Consider the following 18,000-nt stretch of genomic DNA (forward strand, 5'->3'; position numbering starts at 1 on the left):
TAGCATGATCTAATTGATGTTATGTAACCTAAGACTATTCAGTACGTTCTGATGTGCTGGTTGTTTACGATTTGGGGGTGGGGAGGATTTTATTTCAGAAATCATTGGGATGTGGGGATCATCCTTTCAGACACTCGCTCCTTTGCCACAGAAGCTCTGGGCATCTCCTCCCACTTCTCGTGGCTGAAATGCTCCATGGAACAGAGCCCAGATGAACATTCTCACCCTGGGGTTGCCTTCTGGGGCAAGTCAAAGAAAAGCATCAAAGTAGGTTGATTTGTGTGACCTCCTCTTTAATGAGACGTTTCTTTTTATGCCTAACCTCAACCAAGCCAGCCTATCATGGCACACCACTTACAGTCTATAATCTAAGATGTTTTCAACCTGGCCTCCACCCCCAAAATTAAAACTAAAACCTCAATAAGTGATGTGGCTATTTCCTTCGAAGTAATAGCAGAGTCACAAAATACTACTTCCGAGACTTTTTTTTTAATGACAAGTTTGATGATATTTCCAAAAGGGCCTCTGTCCTCAGATTGTGATTCTCAAATATGCCATCTCATCGAAGTCAACATTGATGTTTCGGGGACACATCAGTCAGATTTCAATCTTGTGATTTATAATAGAACCAGAACTGCCCATTTACCTTGAATGATTTACCACTGGGTTCTTTATCAGGCACAAATGATAAAGAATCTGACTGTAGAAATGGCTAGCTCTTGAAATCACTGAACCTGAGAACACGTTACACAGTGAAAACTGAGGCCCAGGGACAATGACTTGCCTAAGACACCAGAGCCACTTGTGTGTTAAAATCAAAAATCCAGAGGCGCCTGGATGGCTCAGTCGGTTGAGCATCTGACTTCGGCTCAAGTCGTGATCTCATGGTTCGTGGGTTCGAGCCCCACATCAGGCTCTGTGCTGACAGCTCAGAGCCCGGAGCTTGTTTTGGATTCTGTGTCTCCTTCTCTCTCTGACCCTGCTCCACTCCTGCTCTGCCTCTCTCTGTCTCTCAAAAATAAATAAACATTAAAAAAAATTTTTTAATAAAAAAAATTTCACACTCAGAACAGATACCATCAAATCAGACTCCGCCAGCAGAGGGACAGTTGTCCTGTCTGCTCTGCTGTCAGTGTGGACAGCACCTCAAGCAAAAAAGGCCAGGCTGGGCACTTCTCAGGGGACTCCCACTTACCAACCCTTAGAGGAAAATTACTAGCTGCCCCAATGACAAACACAAGCACCACGGTGGAGAATGTGTCTGGGAGGAAAATGTACCTGAAGATAATGGGGGGTCATCTCCAGGAGGGAGGATTTGGAGCAATTTCTTTCTCCTTTTGTTTTCTTTTTTTTCCTGTATGGTAAAATAGTCCTAACATAGAACTTAACCATCTTAACCATTTTTAAGTGTACAGGTCAGTAGTATTAAGTACATTCACACTGTTGTGCAGAATGCTTTCATCTTGCAAAACTGAAACTTGGTACCCATTAAACAACGCCCCATTGCCCACACTGCCCTCCTTCCTAAAGCCTCTGGTAACCACCATTCTACTTCTGTCTTTATGACTTTGACTATTCTGGGTACTTCATAAAGTAGAATCATACGGTATTTGTCCTTTTGTGTCTGGCCCCTTTCACTTAGCGTAACATCCTCAAGGCTCATCCATGTTGTAGCATGCTTTAGAATTTCCTTCCTTTATAAGGCTGCGTGGTTCTCCGCTGCATGTACAGACCACATTGTGTTCACTCACTCATCTGTCAATCAACATTTGGGCGGCTTCCACCTTTTGGCTTTTATGCTGCTAGGAACATGGGTCTCCAGAAGTGGAATTGCTGAATCATATGGCAATCCAATTTTTAATTTTTTTTTTTTTTTGAGGAACCACAAATACTTTTTTCCACAGTGACTGCATCATTTTATATTTCCATCAACAGTGTACAAGGATTCCAAATCTTCAAAGCTTAGCCAACACTTGTTATTTTCTGTTATTTTTTTTATAGTAGGCATCCTAGTAGGTGTGAGGTCTCCTTCTTTTTTTTTTTTTTTTTCTTTTTCCTAATGCCTCTCTGTGCATTTCTACAATGAACATACATTGCCTTTAGGATTAAGGACAAAAGTATAAAACACTGAAGTTAAAAAAGGAATCTTATGGGGCGCCTGGGTGGCGCAGTCGGTTAAGCGTCCGACTTCAGCCAGGTCACGATCTCGCAGTCCGTGAGTTCGAGCCCCGCGTCAGGCTCTGGGCTGATGGCTCAGAGCCTGGAGCCTGTTTCCGCTTCTGTGCCTCCCTCTCTCTCTGCCCCTCCCCTGTTCATGCTCTGTCTCTCTCTGTCCCAAAAATAAATAAAAAACGTTGAAAAAAAAAATTTAAAAAAAAAAAAAAAAAGGAATCTTATGGATGGATAAAAGACTTGAATATAAGACTTGAAACCATAAAACCCAGGCAGTCAGCTCCTTGAAATCGGTCCTGGTCGTGATGTATCAGATTTGACACTAAAAACAAAGGCGACAAAAAAATAAACAAGTGGAACTACACCAAGCTTAAAAAAAAAAAAAAAAAAAAAAAAAAAAAAAAAACCTTTGCACAACAAAGGAAACTATCAACAAAATGAAAAGGCAATCTGCTGAATGGGAGAAAATACTTGCAAATCATGTATTTTATAAGAAGTTAATATCCAAAGTACGTAAAGAACTTATATAACCCAATAATAAAAGAAAACAAAAACAATGCAATTTAAAAAATGGGCAGGAGATCTGAATAGACACTTCTCCAAAGAAGGCATCCAGATGGCCAACAGGTACATGAAAAGATGCTCAACATCACTCATCATCAGGGAAATACAAATCAAAGCCACAATGGGATACCACCTCATACCTGTCAGAATGGCTACTATCAAAAGGACAAGAAATAAAAAATGCTGGTGAGAATGTGGAGAAAAGGGAGTCCTCATGCACCGTTGGTAAGAATGTAAACTGGTGCAGCCGCTGTGGGGACAGTATGGAGAGTCCTCAAAAAATTAAAAATAGAGCTACTATTTTTACATTTTACATGATGCAGCATTTCGACTTTGGGGAATTTCTCCAAAGAAACCAAAAACACTAACTCAAAAAGATATCTGCACCCCCATATTCATTGCAGTATTAATTATAAGACACAATATATAGAAACAAACTAAGTGTCCATCAATGGAGGAACGGATAAAGAAAATGTTATTTTAGACAGAGAGAGACAGAGAGAGAGAGAGAGAGAGAGAGAGAGAGAGAGAGAGAAGGAAAGAAACAAACAAACAAACAAACACACAGACAATGGAGTATCATTTAGTCATAAAAAAAGAATGAAATCTTGCCATCTGCCACGACATGGATGTTATTGAGGGTACTAAGCTAAGTAAAATAAGTCAGACAGAGAAAAAGAAATACCATATGATGTCACTTATATGTGGAAACCAAAAAGAAAGGGAAAAAAAAAAAAAAAAGAAAGAAAACCAAGCTCAAAGATATAGAGAACAGACTGGTGGTTGCCAAAGGCTGGGAATGCAGGGTGTATGAAATGATGTAAAGGGAATCAAAAGATACAAACTTCCACTTATAACATCAATAAGTCATGGGGGGATAATGTGTAGCAAAGCAACTATAATCAATAATACTGTATTGCATATTCAAAAGTTGTTAAAAGAGTAGATCTTAAAAGGTCTCAGAACAAGACAAAGTAATCTCTAACTCTGTAAGGTGACAGATATTAACTAGGCTTATTGTGATTGTTTCACAATATATACAAAAATCAAATTACTATGTTGTATATCTGAAACTAATAGTATATTAGTTTAAAAAAACAAAGAAACCTTACAAGGAAAATAGGGTTGCACCCGAGCTTGAGGAAAGGATGCCATTTTTAATACTGAGGCAAACCACTGACTTCTCTTGTAGGTTCAGCTAAAGACACCATTCCTATGCCCGTTGAGAATCTTACACCTGAGCAGTTGTGGCTGACACAATCCACAGGACGAAAGGCCATAATGCATGGGTAGCTAAAACAATTCCTTTAAACACTATGAGGAAAATGCTCCCAGATGCAAAAAGAAAAGAAAAAAAAAATGTATACAAAGCTGTAGCCAGCTAATACTGGTCACGAAACTCCCCAGCACTTGGATAAACCCTGTCATCTTCCAAACCTTCCTCCAAGCCTGAGAGTCCTTTCTCTCAGTTTTCCACTTGATCATCATTAGACGCCCACTTTTTCCCCTTCCAGAGCTATAAAGGGTCTATACTCCAAAGTCACATGAAGAGAAAATAAATCAATGCAGCCACTGCTCCTGAAGAGGGGCAGAACTCTGCTCCTGTGTAACATGTACATAGAAAAGACCCCCACGGAGCCCCGTGACTCCCAGGATCTGGGCCACAGGCCACGCGGGGCCCCATGCTATCAGTTAACCAGACAATGCTTTTCACTGGAAAAGCCAAAATCTCCCCACAGTGAAAACACTCTTTCTACCGGTCTTTATATAACACTTCTCTCTTTGGGGGTGGGGTCACTTGTCATGACTTATTCGTTAAGACAAAGGTGCAGGAACTAAAAACAAAATCCACCCAATTATATATTTACCCAACGTCTAGCTCCCAGAAAGGAAATTATATTTTTCTTGGTGTGAACATCTCCTTCTCCCCCCTACTCTCCCTCACCTTCTCCTCTTGCATGTTCTCCTTCCTTTTCTGGTTTCCTTCCATTCCGCGGACCAGGGGAAATGGCAGAAGTAGTATATGGAAGCCCAGAGAAGAGGCGTAAGATGAGCAGTTGGGAGTGACAAGCCTTGATTCTAGGGAGCAGCCGTCCTTAAATGGTACAAAAAGAGGCCCCAGATCACTATCTGCTCTCTGCCCTTTGGGAAGAGCCGACACCTAGAAAGCAGAGTCCACCTCCGGCTTCTTAACAAAGGATCCACACTCTACATCTGGATTCTTGGCATGGCCCCTGATTCACATCTGCTCCCAGCCAAGACCAGCACTAAACTATGAAGGAAGCTGAAGTTTGGAACACAGTGCATGCACCATTGACAAAGAGGTGACGTGATGGCCCGGGGACAGCCAAAACCTCCACCCGCAGTGTCTGACAAGACCAGACACATCCTGGAGGTTCAAACTATCAGAACCAACGGCCAAAATGGGCCACCTTCCAAACTTCGGGGAATAGGACAAGGAAAACTCTCACTACCCCAGGTGAAGGACACCAGCAAGTCATTAAGAGAAAAAGAAAGTGGCCTGCACAGGAGCAACACCGTTATGGGCATTCTACCCCTCCACAACATTGCTGCCGTTAACCACCACCCAGCTCTTGGCCTCCCTGGGCTGGATTTAGAATCTGAAATCTACTCTCCACTGAGATTGGCTCTGGGTGTCATGGAAACAGACCAGAAGCAAAGAGGGGCTAGTGCAAGGAGAAAACTCTTTCTCTCCACTCATTCTAAGGTGGGCTTGTCCTCCATGAAACAGTGGCCTCAGGAGATCATGAACACCCCCATCCCCAATGATGATGGGGCACAGGGCTCCCAGCACCGGCACCGGGGAGGAAGTAGAATCCAGGCCCAAATCTCCCTTCCACCTCTGTGACTTCATAATACCATGTGCTTCTCAACTCGTGAGACCAAGTTCCTGTTTGTTGTCCACTAACCTGCCAACTTCAGTCTCTCTGCTCCCAGACTTAGCAAAAGTCACTACAGAAGGAAGAAAAGAAGTAAAGGGCGAAAAGCAGAAGGAAGGCGCGAAGAAAGGAATACAGGCATGTCTGCTGATTAGCTTTCACATGTCCAGAGTCAGCCAGATCTGGGTCCCTCAGAAAACATGGTAGGGAGCCCAGTGAAACAGCACAGAGAACAGAAAGTAAATGAGATGTCTTAAATAATTTCGCGTTTGGCCAGGTAAAGAAGCATTAGTCATACAGGTAATGAGATCTTACAGGGAGATGAGGATGTTAAGTACATCCATTCAGGACCTGGAGTGTCAATTACATTTCCAAATTGGCAACAAGACAAAGACAATCACCAAATAATGCTGAAACAAAGCAAATTCCATTTCCATTCTTTTGAAGCTCCCCTCCTGTCCCCTGCCTGACTCACCCACCTCGCAGACAGCTGCTCATCATGAACTAAATCCTTGTTATCCGCTGGCCAAGAGAGACCTGGGTGGCGTGAATAATTGAAAGCCAGGAATGACTCAAACATCGTGTCACCAAATCAAGCCCATCCCTTTCACCCAGACTTTCTCCACAGCTCCTAACAAATTACCCAGAAAAAAAGAGCAAAACATAATTGCACCTACTACACTCCCACCCGGCCCCCAGCTAACTGTGATAAAAAGGGCCCTTCCAACATATACTTAAATGACTCAATTCCTGCCCTCGAGGGAGGGGCTCACAGGCAACTCCAAGACCAGACACTGCACACCCCATGAGAAGATAACTGTTTTTTTCCCTCTCATCCTATCAGATGAAAGTGACAAGTGGGGCAGGGTACCGGGGGGGGCACCTGAGTGGCTCAGTAGGTTAAGCATTTCAGCTCAGGTCATGATCTCATGGTTCATGAGTTCGAACCCCACATCCGTCTCTGTGCTGACACCTCAGAGTCTGGAGCCTGCTTCAGATTCTGTGTGTGTGTGTGTGTGTGTGTGTGTGTGTGTGTGTGTGTCTTTCTCTGCCCCTCCCCCATTCACACTCTGTGTCTGTCTCTCTCTCAAAAGTAAACATTAAAAGGGGTCCCTGGGTGGCTCAGTCGGTTAAGCATCCAACTTCGGCTCAGGTCATGATCTCGCAATTCATGGGTTCAAGCCCCGTGTCGGGCTCCAGAGCCTGGAGCCTGCTTCAAATTCTGTGTGTGTGTGTGTGTGTGTGTGTGTGTGTGTGTGTGTGTGTCTCCCTCTGCCCCTCCCCATTCATGCTCTGTCTCTCTCTCTCTCTCTCTCTCTCTCTCTCTCTCAAAAATATACATTAAAAAAAAAGTCACAACTGGGTCTTATTCTTCCCCTAGCACCCAGCCTGGTTTGTGCACAGAGTATGTACTCACCAGGTGGTAAAAGCAAAATCAACAACAACAATCGTAACCATAACATTCAACAGAGGACCTACTGTGTGCTTGCCACTGCACTAAGCCCTTCCTCCTTCCGGCCGCTGAAGACGCTCAGGGCTCAAAGCTTGGTCCGACTGCTCCTCGTTGACAGTGCAACCACATCAACAGCACAGCTCCAGGACAGGGTCCCTGGTGCTGTGAGCTGCAAACAACCCTAATACGCTAGGGTGACAAAAGAACGACTTTCAACTTCCCCTGACAGAACCCCTGAGAAGAGCAGCTGAGGGGGCCCAGCACCGTGCCGCACCACCCATCTCCCCACACTCAGCATCGGTCTTGAGTCCAACCCTTTTAAGCTGAACCCTCCATCTGGGAAGACCCACCCAGGTCCCTGTGGAAAATCGGGCTGGCGGTCTTGCTGTCCACGGACTTCAAACACTCTAGAGGGACCAGCCAGCAGCTGGCTTCCTGGAGCATCACCACAGCGCAGGCCTGGCTACGCCACCAGCCTTTAATTTTGCAAGAAGTTGGTTTGGCAGACTTGCCATCCTGGACCTCGAGAAGCCTAGCCCCTTGCAGTGTGACCAACTGGCGAGAGGGGGAACCCGCATGTTGATGGGCGGGGAACGCACACACCCCACCCTGCATCTCTGCGGACCACTGCTCTGGCCGCCACAACCCAACCCTCCACCAACAGCTCTTGTGGGTTCCTTGGGAGCAGGCACCCGAACAGTGGGTGTTAGCAGTCAGGGCCCAGTCTGAACCGCAGAGGCTCCAAGGGGCTTGTGCGGAGTCGTCCCGACCTGGCTGTCCTGGCACAGGATCCCTCCCCACCGCGGAAGAGCTGGGAATTTCCATATTTAAAAATAGGCTTTTTGGGAATGCAAGCTGGTATAGCCACTCTGGAAAACAGTATGGAGGTTCCTCAAAAAACTAAAAATAGAACTACCCTACGACCCAGCAATGGCACTACTGGGCATTTATCCAAGGGATACAGGTATGCTGTTTCGAAGGGACACGTGCACCCCCATGTTTATAGCAGCACTATCAACAACAGCCAAAGTATGGAAAGAGCCCAAATGTCCATTGATGGATGACTAGATAAAGAAGATGTGGCATATATATACAATGGAGTATTACTTGGCAGTCAAAAAGAAGGAAACCTTGCCATTTGCAACAACATGGATGGAACTGGAGGGTATTATGCTAAGTGAAATTAGTCAGAGAAAGACATATATCATATGACTTCACTCATAGGAGGACTTTAAGAGACAAAACAGATGAACATAAGGAAAGGGAGACAAAAATAATATAAAAACAGGGAAGAAGAGAAAACATAAGAGACTTAAATATGGAGAACAAACTGAGGGTTACTGGAGGGGTTTTGGGAGGGGGGATGGGCTAAACGGGTAAGGGGCCCTAAGGAATCTAGTCCTGAAATCAGTGTTGCACTATATGCTAACTAATTTGGATGTAAATTAAAAAAAATTAAATTAAAGCAAAAAAAAAAAAATAGGCTTTTTTTTTTTTCAGGGAGGGACTGACTGGAGGGTGGGGAATGATCCAGATCTTTGCTACTCAAAGTGTGGCCTGCACAACATAGGCACCTGCCCTCCCCCATGTCTTGTCAGATGTGCAGAATCTCAGGCCCGACCCTGGACCTTCTGTCGGAATCACAAGCTGCATTTTTAATGGCTACCCCAGATGATTCTTATGCATATTAACATGTGACAAGCCCCGGGACCAGACAAACACTCTCTCCAGCCCTCCGAAGCAGAGATCTGATATCCCAACTGAACATTCCTTGAGACTTCTACCCAGAATGCTAAGACACCTCTGCCTGGGAGGGGGAGAGTCCTTCTCTGTGTGCCCAGGGCCAGGATTCCACCTACTTAAGTAGCATTTCAAAAAAGGAAGCACTTTTGATCTGCTCCCTGCCATGCACTGAAAGGCTGTGGAATCTCAGAGGTGCTGCAGGAGGCCTGGCCTTGCCTGACCCCCAGACACGGGTCCATGAAGGCCAGTATTTCCCACGTGGCCCAGCAGGTCAGAATCACTGCACAGACACAGCCCTTTCCACTGGAGGCACAGGGGCACCCCTCCAGGGACTCCACAGCTCTGAAGTCCCAAGATGGGGGTGTTGCCTGCTGTGTTTCAAAAGTTAGCATATGGCCACTGCCACTGTGAGCTGGGGCCCCCCTGCTGCCCACTTTGGGAAAGAGGTCCCGGCATTGCAATCCAGTGCCAGGCAGTTTCAGCAGCACGCTTCTCCTGCCCCGGTGGGACAGAGAGAGGGACCCAAAGCAAGGACTTACTCCGTGCCACGAGACACCCAATGAATGTCCCCCTCCAGGAAAAAGGACAGGAGCAAGGCAAAGAAGGGGCCCACTCGGCCTTGGCCTTGGAATTCTCTCTGCCCCAGACCCCGTGATAGGGCAGCTCTTCCTTTCCTCCTGACACATGTTTGGATAAGTCCCCAGGGCACCTGGATACAGAGTCAGCCCAAGGCTTTAGGTCATCAGTGTCCTCCTAGGAAAGTCTACAAAATAGGGCTAGAGAGAGCACCTACCCCACAGGGCTGTGCTCTGTTACAATCCCCAATTTGCAGATGGGGAAACTGAGGCACAGAGCAGTGAAGTCCTTGCCCAAGGCCACAGGTGGACTCAGGTACTACACAGCAGTCTTGACAGCAAGGCAAGGCTGCTCGAAGTGAGCCCGGTTAAGAGCAGTTTGACCAATTTCTCTACTACAGGGCTTCTCCCCACCTGTAATCTGACTCTTCAAGGGGGTGCTCAGGTATGCCAAGACTCACAACATTTTCTGCAAGGTAAGTGCAAGGACAAGTGCTCCATGGAACGCACTTTGGGAAACAGCACTGGGAGGAAAGCTGGTCCTGTTACAGAGAACGCTGCCCAGGAAACTGTGGCATTGTCAGGGGAACAGGTCTACGAGCTCTGGACTGGGGTAACGGGATGAAAGTCCTCCCTTCTCAATGGTATGACGTTGGCCAGCCCTGCCCTCCGACCAAACATTTCACACCCTCTCAGTCTATCATTCCCGGAGCCCCACAGTGTTAACACTGGTCAACGCTAGTCCACTGATGTCCCCACCATCAAAACAGCAGCTGTCCTGGCAGGCCCCCATCCACGGACACTTCCCTGGCTGCCCCTCCCCAATCTTCCAGCCTTGCCACAGCCAAGAGCCATGAGCCCAAGTCTCAGTGTCACCCTAGCTGGTTGTTTGACCCAAGGACAGCAGACTTCAGAGTCTAGAGGTTCCTTTGGGTTCAAAAGTTCTGTTTGTTGTCGTCTGTGCCCATCTGGGGCCAAACACACAAGGAATCAAAGAGAAAACAAACTCACCACTTTGTGAGCTATTTACAGGAAGCCTGCTTAGTGCCAGGCATTTGCTGGGTCCTGTATACCCATTATCGCTACTCCTCATAAGCATCCTACAAAGTAAGCATCATTATGCTCTTTTTACAGATGAAGAAACCAAGGTGCAATATGGCTAACAGCCAAAGATACCCTGCTAATAAGATCCAGGATTTGCACTTGGGTCTGACTGCTGAATCTCTACTGAAGTGTGCATTTGCACAAAGAGAGCCAGGAATGAGCAGCAAAAATCTCTCTGCACAAGGGAAGGTCAGCTCTAACTCCCCTGTGACTGGGACCTGAGAGCTTCTCCAAGGCCACCCTAAGTGACCTGATCAAAGAGAATTATCTGAATGAAGGTCATCCAATGTAGGCAATCCCCAAGACGAGATGAGGCTGCAGGTCTGATCTGGAATCAAGAACTCTGAGGCACTGGAGCTCCAGTCCTGATTGGATGCATCGGGCCAGACCCTGGGTAATTACCAAGCCATAACGGGATCTGATGTTTATATTAGTCACGAACCTGACAGAGAAAACGTGTTGTTTTCTCAGACACAACCATGGAGACAATACCTCAATAATTCATTACATGCAGACCAGGCTCGATCAAGCCCAAGTTCTACAGGGAGGACAGCTCAAACTGAGAGCAAGCGAGAGCCTATGCCCGGCCACATCCAGGTCCCCCAGTGAGCCGCAGCTCCATTGAAAGCTGGACTCAGTTTCCCCAGGCTAATCTGAAGAGAAGCAGCTTGTGTGCTGAAAGAGGAAACACACAGAGGCACTCCAAGGCTGAATTCCTAAAGAATTTGCCAGAAAATTACAAAACACACTCTGAGCTAGAAACTTTACCCATAGTTTCTCAACTCCTCCCAACCTCTGACACCGAGTCACGGGGCAGGAAGGGGCATCAGAAGTCAGAGGATTCAATCTCCACATTTTAAACAGAAGGAAAAAGAGACCAGAGATGTTAAATGACTTCTTCAAGGTCATGGCCTTATCCAGGCTGCCTGAGCTGCTCGCTGTTCACTACAGTTCGCAACTGGATTGGATCTCAAAACATCACACCCTGGTGAACACAGAGCTCTGATGAAACCCAACAGAGAAAAAAACAATGACGTGAAAAAGTACAGCAAAGAACACAGTACCGGATGATTGTGCCCAAGTTCCCAACAGGAGGCAATGTGATTAGTTCTCTCATTTCCTGAAAAAAAAAAAAAAAAGTCCACACGCCATTCTTTTCAAAGTAGTAAAGTCACTCACCATTTACAATTCAGAGGCCAAAGGTACTAATGCTGAGATGCCCCGGGAGGCACGTCCATAGTCTCGGGTTCCTTTGATCAAAAAGGAAGATTGGGTTCCTTTGATCAAAAAGGAAGATGCTGTCCTAGGGGCCAAATACTTGTGATGTCACAGTGCCCTGATGAAATTTACTTCCCGTGGAATTTCAGATGCTAAAAAACCAGGCCTCCATGAGACCCCAGCTGCTGGTCAAACCGTCTTGGGACTGAATGAGGGTGAGGGTGGGCACATCTGAGGGCTGACAGAATTCTATGCCCCAGCAGTCTACGTTTGCTTGGGAAGCCCAGCACTGGAATAATTATTCCAAACTTAGGCCAAATGCATTCTTCTATACCGCATCTCAACAACTAGCAAATACTTGGAAAACAAAAAGAATATAAGACAAAAAACCAGGATGGCAGTAAAAATACAGACCTCAGGGGTAGAAAGTAAAGCTTAGAAGAGGCCTAAGTTACTATTAATGGGTGTAATGAGCCAGCTACACATGGTTTAAGTGAGCAAATCAAGGGGCAGTTATTAAGTAACTCTGGGAATGTTTTAAAGTGGACTCTAATGGGATCAAAAGTGACCCAACCTCGTGCTACGTTGGCCTCACATCCTCCCTCCAACTGCAAGCGTCTCTCATCCCAGGTTGATTTTTTTGTAGAAACTTGCAGTGACGTCAACTCAGCAGGTCTTGGAGCTACAAAATAAGGCCTAAAATATATAGGGATTATTTTTTCTCATGATCGTTGCCAAAAACCTATTTACTTAAGAAGACCAACAGAAGTTATGCTTGGTCATCATTTATGAAAGAGATTCTCTACGTGAGCCATCCAATTAGCATTTCATCACAGGTACTGCAGTGGCATCCATGAACCCCTAGAGTAAAAGGACTTGGAAGCCGTGTTTAAAACCCCAGGATCACAAAAATACCAAAACTTATTTTGGCTCGCTGAAAAAGTTTTCACTACGATCAAGAAGGCCCCATTTCTTAAGGATGAGGAGGCTGTTCAAAACTTCACCAAAACCACTTAGTCTGGAGAACATTTTAGATGCACACATCCAGGAGTTCTCTCTCCCCTAAGGGCAGACACTGACCCTCAGTAAAGGAAAAAACAAACAAAAAAACAAAAAAACCCTCCAAGACGAAAGACTGCGAGAGAAGGAGACGAGGGAATGTGTGGTCAAGATGTTGAAGAAACAGGTAAGGGGCACCTGGGTGGCTCAGTCGGTTGAGACTCCGACTTCGGCTCAGGTCATGATCTTGTGGTTTGTGAGTTCAAGCTCCATAATCGGGCTTGTTGCTGTGAGCTCCGAGGCCACTTTGGATCCTCTGTCCCCCTCTCTCTGCCCCTCCCCCACTTGCACTCTTCCAAAAATAAATACTAAAAAAAAAAAAAAAAAAGACACAGGTAAGAGAAAGGCTAAGGCAGGAAGCACCATCTCAGGGTCTCATGGTTCAGATTTTGCTTAACCTGTTTGCTTCTCAGGAATGTGGGAGATTTCTCACCTGGACAAGGAATGAGAACCCCCATGGCAGAGGAGGTAACTCCAAAGAAAGCTGGCTGGCCAACATCTGGAAGCCTCCCGAGAAGTGGGAGGAGAAAAGACAGAGATGGCTTTTATTTTTCTCCCTTATGTCCAACACACCAGTATTTTCCAAAACACAAATGTGCCTGCCACAAAACTCAGCTGATCTCCAGCACCCAGCGCCGTGTATAATTAATGATCAGGAGAGGGAGCCTTGGGTTTGCCCTCGGTATTTCACCCAGAGCCCCCGGCTTCCCTACTTCCCATAGCAACTAAGGAGACTGCGACAAGTTGCCGAGTCCTATGGAAGTTTGAGGGGTCCTGGGATTCACTTTGCTGGAAAAGAGGTGTGAAATATCCCGACCAAGATCTGCCTCCACTTTGCACTGTTCGCCAATTCCCCTTGATCTCCCCTCCCTGCGAAAATGTTAGCGCTGTGAAGTCCCCTAGGGTGGGACGTACTCAAACACAAAGCAGCTCGGTCCCTCTTTTTTCCAGTTTTCTCTTTCTTTCTTTCTTTCTTTCTTTCTTTCTTTCTTTCTTTCTTTCTTTCTTTCTTTCTCTCTCTCTCTCTCTCTCTCTCTCTCTCTCTCTCTCTCTCTCTCTCTTATTCAGTTTTCTGTGAAAAACTGCCCCAGCCCCTCACCTTCAGCCATTGGGAGGATGGCGGGGGGAGGGAGGAGGAGGGCAGAGGACATCTCTAGGGACACGGCGACAGACCAGGCAGTCAGCCTAGCAACCATACTTAAGGTGTAGTGAGCTTCGGTGCTGGTGGGCGTCTATGCGCCAGGAATAGCTTAAGCCGACATCCAGCCACCTCAAAAGCGCTGGGGAGGAGGCTCCGCGCGAAACCGCGGCCTCGGAGGCTCTCGGGCGGACCTCCTGCTCCAGCTCCCCGCTGCTGGCGGCATTTCCGGGCACCTAAAGGGGGTAGCGTGGGGGGCGAGAATACACAGGCTGAAGAACTTGGGGTGGGGGTATATTCCAGAAGAATATCCAAGGGATGGAGAGGAAGGTGACATCAGATGTGCGCCCTTGCCACATTCCTAAAGTGGCAGCCTCCGCGGGCTGCCTCCAAAACTGGGATGCATCTCCCCAACTTTCCCTCTCTGTCCCCGAGATCCCCCACTTCCTCTGGCCAGGTTCCTCCCCTGGGATTCCCTAGTCCAAAAGATTTTCTCCCCTGTCCAAAGGCTTTCCCCCTTCCTTCTGACTCGGCGAACTCCTGTCCCCAACAGGTTTCTAGAGTGCGGGCTGCCGGGGTCCCCCTCGCCCACCACCAGGAACGCGGCCGCCGCACCCGGCACACGCACCCGGCGGCCCCCCGGGGCCTCGGGGCCCGCGGGCTCGGCTCTCCCCACCCCGCACCCGGCAACCGAGCGGCGCGCGTCCCCCGCCCGGCCCCAACCGCGGCCGCCGGCGACCCCACCGTAAACAAGGGGACGCGGGACCAGGCGTCCGCGTCCCGGGGCGCACCGGCTGGGGGCAACTCCTCTGCCCGGGCGCACCGCCCGCCGCGCCGAGCGGGGCGCGGGGAGAGCGGAGGGAAGGGCTGGCGGCGCGGGGAAAGCAGGCAGGGATGGAGGGCGGCAAGGCGCGGTGAGGAGCGAGGAGGTGGGCTGGCGCAGGGGGCGGGCGCCCGGGGCACGCGTTACCTTCGTCTTGCCCCCGCAGTGGCAGCAAACGGTCCACAGGTACTTGAGCGTCCGCCAGAGCAAGATGATGAAGAGGCCCCCGAAGAAAGTCACCATGGAGGAGGCCAGGAAAGCCCACCACATGCGCTGGCCCCGGCTGTCGCACGGCACCTCCATGGTCACCGGGATGATGAGCGCATCCATCTTGGGCTCGTGGACCGAGGACGAGGAGGAAGAGGAGGAGGAGGAGGAAGAGGAGGAGGAGGAAGAGGAGGAGGAGGAGGACGCGTCTAGGCTGAGATGGTTCGCGTGGATATTGCTACTCATTCTAAGACTGCTGCCTCCGCCGCCGCCGCCGCCGCCGCTGCTGCCGCCGCCGCCGCCGCCACCATTTGCCATAGCTAGCAACGGGCAGCCGGCGCAGGGGCTCGGGGGAGCTCCTCCCGCCGCCAGCGCCACCCCGAACACCCATCAACAGCCATATTGCTGCTACTGCTGCCGCCGCCGCCGCCGCGGAGCGCGGGGAGGGGGCGGGGAGGCGCCTGGGCTCGGGGCGCTGTGCGCGACCTGGCGGGGTGCGCCGAGATATATACGGCGGGCCGCCGCCGCCCGCCCTCCCCCCGGCCGCCCGCCCGGGGGGGAGGGGATGGAGCGCGCGGGCAGCTCCCCGCCCCGGCCCGCGCCCCGCTCGCCCGGGGCTGTGCCGGCCCCGAGCGCGGAGAGCGAGGGGGCGCCGCGGGCCGCCCGCGCCCGGGGTCTGCGCCGCCCCCGGGCCCGCCCCGGCTCTGCGCGCCGGCCCGCCGTGCGCCACGCGAGTGCGCTGCGCTCCGGCCCGGGACCCTCCCCGCGCGCAGCCCGCGCCGCTCACCCGCCGCTCCTGGCTTATTAGGTGGCAACTAGTTAATAACGGGTAATCAGCCCCCTCCGCCGGGACACCCCCACGCCAGCCCGCGGTCCCCGGCTGCGCTCGGCTCCGGCTCGCCGCCCCTGCACGCGCCGGGCCACGGAAGGTCCACTGCGTCCCGCTGCCAGGCCGCCGCGGCCGCTAGCCCATGCCCCGAGGGATCCCCGAGCCGCGTTGCCACGCCGCTGAGCCTCCTCGGCCTCCCCTCGCTCTTCCTCCTCGCCTCCTCCGGCTCCTCCTCGTCCCCGTCCTCGCCGCCCGAGCCTCTTCGGCGCGCTCCCCGCGCTCCCCGCAGCCGCCAGCAGCAGCAGCTGCAGCAACTGGAGCGGGCGCGGGCTCAGGCCGCCCGAGGCGGGAGGGGAGGAGGCTCTCAGCGCCGGCTCGCCTCGGCTCGAGGCTGGGCAGGGGGCAGGGGGCAGGGGGCAGGCTGATCCCTCGGCGGCCGCCGGGCGCGCGCCCCTGACCCCCCGAGAGCAAGGGAGAGCGCCCCAGGTCAAGGCGCGGGATCGGGCGCCTCTCTCCAAGGTGCTGCGCCCCCACCCGAGCGACCCGCGGGGCCCCGAGGAGGATGGCGGGGCACCCATGGCAGGCTGTTTTTACCAAAGGAGCCCCCAGTGGGGAGGGAAGGAGTGACCAGCTGTCGACACACGGCCGGACACCTCCAAATCCTCGGGCCTCGGGAGTGAGGAGGACCCTTCTCCAGGACACCCTAGTTCGACCCTCCCACCTCGGGCCTCTAATTCGTTCTTCCCTCCCCTCTTCCTAGGTGCCCCAGTGCCCCACGCACGGCTGGAGGCTGGAGGGTGGTCTGTGGCCCCTGACAGCAGCAGGTGGCTTTTCTGCTTGTTTTTAAGCGACAGAGGCTGCCTGAGAGGAGAGATGAGCAGGGTGGGGACCTGGCCTCAGGGATGGTGCAGGCTTCAATAGACAGTAGGGTTCCCCAAAGTGTTCCTTCCCCCTCTTATCTAGCCCCAAGCCTCATCGTGGGAGGAGAGCCACTGGGAGAAGGGGCACTCTAGGTGCCATCCAAGCCTGCTTTTCCCCAGTTGGGGTCTTCCCCCCTCAGCAGCCTCTATCCCTACACCACAGGGGGAATACCTCTTCCAAAGCTCTGGGAAATTTTGCTCCCTCTGTACACTGCCCTTCAAAGCTCTTGGCTACCAGTTGGACCACAAGGTTTTCCAGTGCTAATTAGAAGGAAGATGGTCACATTCTCCCTTCAGTGGTTTCCCCAAAGTTTCCAGCTCATTAGTTTAAGCCTAATTGCAATTATCAGGTTCCTTTCAGCCCTTCCTGTGGTGAGGGCCAAGTTACCAACCTTAACTGTGTAGGCAGGCAAGTGCTGCTTCTGCCTGAGCCAGAGCACCACCCCCCCCCCACCCCACCCGCCCTTGGAGGATGCTGGGGAGGACCTGGGAAGGGAGGCCCAGCTGGACAGAGAGGCTGAAGGGAACGTTTGCAGCTTCTCCAGACACATTCAGAATGTGTTCACGGGGCTCAAGACGCACACTCATTAGAAAAGGGTCAAGGCCAGCATCAAAGGGGGAAACAGAATGAGTAAGAGCTCTTGAATATTTGGTACTCAAAAAACAGTGTTAAACCTCCTCCTTCGTGCTCAGCAGCCACACAATACATCTGTGCTGCCTTAGTCCATGCAAAGGCCCTGGGTTCTTCCCAGCACTGGGTTAGGGGTCAGGCCCAGAAGTGCCGTGAAGATGTGCAAGAAGGTAAACCGTGACCTTGAGATTCCTTTGATTTGTTAGCCTTCTAAACAGCTGTACTTTGCTACCTTTGGGCCTCAGCATATGCCAGGAATGCTAAGGACTTTCCTTAAAGCAAGTACAAGATTTAAATTTTGAAAATAAAACACCCATAGCACAAAAAGAGCAGAGAAGGATAGGATTGTTTGCCCAAGGGGGTGTGAAACCCTCAGAATGGATTTCCTCCCTCCTACAACTGAGCTTCCGCAAACCAGTGAATCCCCTCCAGGCCTTCCTGAACAGCCCCCACAGCCTGAGTTCCCCTACAACAGTCTGGGGATACTAGCAAGAAGCCACCGGTTGCTGTGACTTCGGTCACCCCAACTGCAGGATCCCCACCAGTGTATCTCCTCCACTGTCACCTCCACCACCCCATCGTCCTTCCACAGGGTGCTGGGAGGCCCTATCTCCTGCTCTCTGCACACCTCTGCCTGTGCTGGTTGAAGCTTTTAGCAACTTCT

At 50.4% G+C, this 18,000-nt stretch overlaps 1 protein-coding gene and 1 long non-coding RNA gene across 31 annotated transcripts in view; both read right to left on the reverse strand.

Annotated features, from left to right (window-relative positions):
• KCNMA1 (potassium calcium-activated channel subfamily M alpha 1) overlaps nt 1-16,133 on the reverse strand; it is a 739,425-nt gene extending 723,292 nt beyond the window's left edge. For 6 of the 30 annotated variants that reach the window (XM_058696788.1, XM_058696787.1, XM_058696793.1 and 3 more), the window contains exon 1: nt 14,897-16,047. In XM_058696788.1, the coding sequence (XP_058552771.1) occupies nt 14,897-15,274 (378 nt within the window). In that variant the 5' untranslated portion in view covers nt 15,275-16,047. Of the gene's footprint in view, nt 1-11,466; nt 11,632-14,896 lie in introns of those variants that run through there. The other 24 variants (XM_058696801.1, XM_058696777.1, XM_058696776.1 and 21 more) reach the window with 13 other exon arrangements.
• On the reverse strand, nt 2,389-6,481 carry LOC131492877 (uncharacterized). Its single transcript, XR_009252324.1, has 3 exons — nt 5,408-6,481; nt 4,682-4,831; nt 2,389-2,494 (listed from the first exon to the last, which is right to left on the reverse strand). It is a non-coding gene; the product is annotated as an uncharacterized LOC131492877 (long non-coding RNA).
• Nucleotides 16,134-18,000: the final 1,867 nt, after the last annotated feature.

The sequence above is a fragment of the Neofelis nebulosa genome, chromosome 13 (genome assembly GCF_028018385.1).
Source record: "Neofelis nebulosa isolate mNeoNeb1 chromosome 13, mNeoNeb1.pri, whole genome shotgun sequence".
Lineage (NCBI taxonomy): Eukaryota > Metazoa > Chordata > Mammalia > Carnivora > Felidae > Neofelis > Neofelis nebulosa.